The following is a 6,000-nucleotide window of genomic DNA, read 5'->3' as shown; positions in this document are numbered from 1 at the left end:
CAGGTTATTGTTTTTACCTTGTTTATGTGGAAGACAGCTCTTCTCATATGTAGCAAACATGTCAGCTCTGCCCTTTTCTTATTAATAGGAAAAAGCTTTATCCTCAATTTATGGTTGCAAAGCCAAAATGTTTTTAATCTAGTTTAATTAAAACTGAATAGTATAATATGTAAATCCATTTAAGTGGGCACACTGCAGTGTATTACAATATGTTAAAAGGAACTAGCTGCTGTCAGTCCCTTTGTGTAGGAGAACGCCCACTCTCCTCATGGCACTTGGCAATGGAGTATAACTCATGACTGTCTGACATATGGATTAAATATGGGTGCCAGAGTCTATCTATTTGTTTGCAAAGTCAATTTCTATTTTTGGATTAGAAATAAGTAAAAATAGAAGTTCTAGTATTCTTTTCTCATGCCCTCTGGGGACCCTACACCCCACTTAGGAGAGTACTGGTTTCATAATGTGGGTTGGTGATTTGTTGCTGCGGTGGACATTATTTGGCTAGTTCCAGCATTCAATTCCTTCTTTTCCTGACATTAGCCTGATTTTCTTTTGGGTCAGTCCTCGTTGGTTTAAGCCTACCAGCCCAGCCCAGCCTCCCAGTCATAGTGATCAGCATGAGGATATCAAGAAACTGAACTACACTTTAAAAAGCATGGATTCTAGGACTTTTGTAGCAGCTCCCAAAAGAGGCTTTCTCCTTCATCCAGATGGTGAGATCCAAGGGTATGACGAGGCCAGCTCTATAGCCAGTTTACCACCCTCAGAGCATAGACAGGAACTCCAAGGAGCCACTCTGTGAAACCCGGGGATGGAATAAGATTGTTTTAAGGTAAAAGAGAGAAATGGCAAGATATTGGATCCTTGATGACCTTATTTGAGCTCCTGAATGAAATCCTTCCTGAAGCTTAACTTACCCCCTGGATCTCTCAGCTATATGGCCAATAAATTCCATGTAGTTGCATAAGTCTTTTATTTAAGTTAGCTTCTCTATTACCGGCAACCAAAAAAATTCCTCATTGATATAATTGTCAACTTCTTCATACAGTTTGTTTTGTTGTTACTATTTTGGTTTTTGTTTGTTTGTTTGTTTATTGTAGAGAGTTACATTAACCATGTATTGTAGCACAGAATTATCATCAGTACCTGCAAGGACCTTCTATTGAATTACTCCCTTAGTAGCACACAATACTTATACGCTTAGGTATGAGGCACAATTATAAGTAATTTACACATATTAACACATTTAATCTGTACAATCACCCTATGGAATCAGTACCATTATTATCCCCATTTTACAAATGGAGAAACTGAGATGCAGACAGAGTGCATAACTTGCCCGGGGTTACACAGTAAGTAGTAAAGCCAAGACTTACTACCAATGTACATTTGAACCAAGACAATGTGGCTTCGAAACCCATGCTCTTAATCACAACAATATACCAGAAAGACTGCACTACCCACATGCTAACATTTAGCATTGTTCAACTTTCTAATTTTTGCCTCTGTGATGATTGTAAAGTAACATCTATCACTTAATGTATAACTTAGATGAATTACTTAAACCGTCTTTGTCTCAATTTCCTTACCTGTGAAATGAGGTAATAAAATAATATTGATTTCATAGGATTGTTGTGCAGTTTAAATAATACCAGTGATTTTGAGCATCTTTTTTCTACTTGTTGGCTATTTGAGATTCCTGGTTTGGGAACTGCCTGTTCATAACCTCTGCCCATTTCAAACTGAGTTTCCAATCTTTTCTTTACTGATTTGCACGAGTGTGTATGTATGTGAATGTATATGTATATGTATATGTATATGTATATGTATATGTATATGTATATGTATATGTATATGAATATGTAATGTATATGTACATTTCAGTTATGAGTTCCATGTCAGTTTTAGATATTGAATATCTCTAATCTTTCATTTTTTCTATAGTGCTGTTGATTGAACAGGAATTTGTAATTTTGATACAATCAAATCCATCGATTGTGCCCAAAACGTGGAGAGAATAAAGATATGAAAAAAAAAAAAAACTGTTTATGCCCTAAGCATCTTAAAATCTAGCTGGAGAATCAAGAACAATAACCACATGAACAAGTGTTAAACATCGTATAACAGTATGCAATAAAATGCCAAGTTGTAAGGCTATATAACCAACTTTTAACCTTGGAAAAATAAACAAATGTTCCTGTGCTTCAGTTTCCTTATTTGGAAAATGGAAGCAATAAAAAATACCTTTCAGTTTGTTGTGATAATTAAATGAGACATGTTGAATGGCTCAGTAGTACCTAGTATACAGTACCAACCGCAGCTCAGATACAAAGCAGATCAAAAAAATAATAATGGCTACCATCTGTAGAGGTCTACTACCTGCCAGGCACTTTCTATAACTTTCTATAACACACCGCTATCTGTCAGAGAAGGAAACCTCGATTCCCAGATTCCGAGAGCTTAAGTAATTTGAGGTCACACAGCTAGTAAGTGGTAGTCACCGCATAGAAAGCCAGGTTTGTTAGACCTCAAACCTCATATGCTCTCCCCTATGCCAAATTATTGTACGAAATGGTGCTAAAGAAACAAAGAAACTTCACTTGGGTCCTGGGGAGAGAGAGACAGACTTTGACTTTGAAGAGACACAAGGAGAAGGAGAGGAAAGGAGATCACGCCAGATTCTGAGGGGATGCAGTGCCTGTGCAAGGATAAAAAGTATTGTGAGTTATTAGAGGGCCAAAACCTTTTACGCTGCAGTTCCCTTCAATCCTAGCACAGAGACCAGGACAGAGGGTGGGGAGACATCTATTCCCTACATCTCCTATTTCCATACCAAGGAAGCAGGAATGATTTATCTGACTGGTGAGCTTCAAAGAGGAATGATATATGTGTCGCCGTGACCCCTCAAGTTGGGGGAGCTGGCCTGTCCTAGAAATCATGTGTTTTCTGCTTTTCCAGAAACTATAAAACTGCAGTCAATTTTACAAAAGCAGTTTTTCACAAGAGGGGCTCTCTGCATGTCTGGCCCTCTATCAGTCATTAAGGGGGTGTGGGGGACAGGTCTGGCTTCCCAAGGTTACACAAGCAAATTATCCAATTCTGCTTATGACTGCCAGGTACTAAGAGAGCCATTTAACATATTTTATTTAATTCTGGGGTGAAGTACATGCAGGTCCATTGTCCTGGCAGATCTAAAGGCATGGCCACCATTCTAGTGCCTGCCCGGGACAAAGTTGATATTTTCCTCCCTTCAGTCTGACTCCAGTGGCTACCTCAATGGATTGTGAACCTGTATGGGGAATATGGGTGTTATCTGAAACCCCCTAAAACCACAACAGTAGGCTCTCAACAAGCCATGGTAGAAGAAAGAATATGAAAAGTTCAGAGGACAATGAGAATACTGGCCTGATTCCAGCAAAGGGAGTATAAGAAGTAGTTGAAGTAAGGTTACATAAATAGGTTGGCCCCACTAATGGAAGACCTACATGGAAGGGAGAGAGCTTGGATGCGATGTGGGTGAAGAGCGCTGAGAGTTTCTGAGGAGGGGAAGAGCCTAAGGAGGACAGAGTTTAAATCAGGTAGTGAAAATATGGCAATGCATTGCAGTGGAGACTAGGGGAGGAGAGCCTGGAGCTGGAAAGCAACCAGAGGTGGTTTCCAGATTTCCCCAGAGAGGGAAGAGGAGGTCTGGCCTAGGGAAGTGGCAATGTGAGTGGCAGTAAAGAGATGCACGTGAGATCTCAAAGGGAAAACTGCCAGATCTCGGGGAAACCGGGGTCTGGGAAGAGGGGAAACGTTTGGATCGCGCTGCTCTGAAACAGATAGATGAGCAGGCCTGGGAGCTGATAGGAAGTGGGGCTCAGCCTTGGGCACGTTAAAGCTGAGGCGTCGAGTGGATTTGCTTCTCAGCACCAGGGACATCAGACACAAGGTAGGAAAGGGGCCGCAGCTAGAAGTTTGGGGAGTCAACACCTTCAAGGAGGCAGTGTACATTTGAAGGCCCTTCGGAAGAAGTTGGTGGAGATGGGAAGTATGAACAGGGAGGGGACTTGGGATGACAGGGCTGGGAACAAGGGCACAGGTGTGGGAGCAAGGGGAGGGGGGCGGAAAAGAGGAGGGGGACACCACTCCTGGACCAGAGGGGAGGACGTGATGAGGCTGCTGGCAAACGCTGGATTAATAATCTTTTTAGCAGAGCAGGGCGGCTGCCACCTCTCCCCCAGGAAATCCACAGTTGAACCCAAAGCAGCCTTCCCCAGGCTGACCGTGTTCTGGGCCCTGCGCCCACTTCCTCGCACTCTCTCTGCCTGCCGCGAGTCCCTGGTCCCCGGGCCCGTAAGGGTCCCTCCGCACCTCTGGCTCTCTCTCCATCAGTCGTGGGGCGGGGGGAGGGGGGAGGCTCTGGCTCCCCAGGCCGCAGGGCGCCTTTTCCTCCAGGTTCCCGCCCTGGAACCGGCCGTGAGCCTTCCGCAGCACCGCCCACCTGGCCACCGCCGCAGCCCGCGCCCACGGCCCGCCAGAGCTGCCGCAAGCCTACAGCCCCTCCCGTGGGTGGGGTTTCGGCCCCCCACCCCTCTCCGCCTTTGTTACAGCTTCCCCCCGGACGCCCCCTCTCTGCCTCTGCCCCTACGTCCTGGGGGCCAGAGGGAGAGGGGTTCGGGTGGCGCCGGGACGCACGCGGGCTCCCCAGAGCGAGGGGCGGGGAGGACGGAGCGGAGCCGGGAGCCGCGAGCCGCGGGGGCAGCTGCTGCAGAAGGGGAGGAGAATGGGGAGGAGCTGGGGGGCAGGCAGTCGGGGAAGGAGGGGTCTTAAGGGGCGGCGAGCGCAGGTCGGATTTCCTCCGAGGCTGCCGATCAGCGGAGCTCCCACCTTCCCTTAGAGCTCGCTGCAGCCGCCCTGCCCCGCGCCCTCCGGAGACCGGGACCAGACCATGGTGAGAGCTGGGCGCGCGGCGCGGCGCGGGGCGCGGTGGCCCGACCCCTCCGGGCGCCCGAGGGTGGACGGGCGGAGGGGGCGAGTCTGCGGGACCCGGAGAAGTTTCCGGGGTGGGCGCGGGGCCCGGCGCCTTCAGCCTCGCTCTTCTCTCTTCCGCAGATGTGGACACGCTGGCTCGCGCTCGCGCTGGTGGCGGTCGCCTGGGTCCACGCCGAGGTAGGTGAGCGGCCGAGGAGGTCCGAACTCGGGATCCGGGGCCACTTGGGTGTGCGCGCCTGGCGGGCGGGGAGTGCGTCCTGGGGATGTTCTCCCGGGGTGGGACTGGGAGTTTCCATGCGTGGGGTGAGGGGGGCGCTCCGAGCAGAAATGCTACTTAACGAAACTTAAACCTCCAAATCAGGAAAAGTAGTTTGGGCCGTAAGCGGGAGCCCCACCGCGGCTAATATGGAGGGAGAGTGGGGAGGGGGGAGAGAACGAGCTGGGTGGATTGGGACGGAGGCGGCGACAAGAGCAGCAGCCGAGTTCAAAAAGGCGCCTTTGAGTTCTTTCCTTCACTTAAAAGGAAATTGAGAATAGTTGGGGGCTTTTTGCTTCCAAGGCTGACTCCTTGGGGAAAGGGGCGGGGGGGAATCTCCAGAGATTTTTCTTTTAGGGCGGAGAGCCCTTTTTTTTTTTTTTTTTTTAAATCTTTTTTATAAAGTAAGTTCATGATTACCAGCATTTTTTTTTTCTTTCTTTGTAAAGTCCTCTCGGATTTTGTGTTCATATCAGGGCTATATAACGGCCTTTAAAAGTCTCAATTTTCCCTTAATCCAGCGTTGCGCAAGTGTAAGAGATCCATTGCTCTGCTCTTTGGGGGCTCCGCGTTTCCAGTCAAAGTATTTCAGCACTTTTTTGGTAATGTTTTCCTTTCAACTCCAATGACCTTCCTGAGACACTACAAACAAACCAACAAACCCTTCACTCACAAGCCCTTCCATTAACTCAAAGGTTTATGGACAGAAAATAAACAATTCCAAATTCCCTGGGCTCTAGTCTCTCAAACAGTGAGGTCAGAAACCA

General features: G+C 47.5%; 1 protein-coding gene across 3 annotated transcripts in view; it reads left to right on the top strand.

The window, feature by feature from the left end:
• Positions 1-4,302: 4,302 nt before the first annotated feature.
• FSTL1 (follistatin like 1) overlaps positions 4,303-6,000 on the top strand; it is a 77,924-nt gene continuing 76,226 nt past the window's right edge. For 2 of the 3 annotated variants that reach the window (XR_006718346.1, XM_045502169.1), the window contains exons 1-2: positions 4,776-4,936; positions 5,098-5,154. Coding sequence is in view for 2 of the 3 variants with exons in the window: in XM_045502169.1 (XP_045358125.1) it covers positions 4,934-4,936; positions 5,098-5,154 (60 nt within the window). In the remaining variant the exon portion in view is untranslated. Of the gene's footprint in view, positions 4,937-5,097; positions 5,155-6,000 lie in introns of all 3 variants that reach the window. The other variant, XM_045502170.1, reaches the window with a different exon arrangement.

This window comes from Leopardus geoffroyi, chromosome C2, assembly GCF_018350155.1.
Source record: "Leopardus geoffroyi isolate Oge1 chromosome C2, O.geoffroyi_Oge1_pat1.0, whole genome shotgun sequence".
Lineage (NCBI taxonomy): Eukaryota > Metazoa > Chordata > Mammalia > Carnivora > Felidae > Leopardus > Leopardus geoffroyi.
Note: the sequence above shows the minus strand (reverse complement) of the source record. Positions and strands in the feature narration are given on the sequence as shown.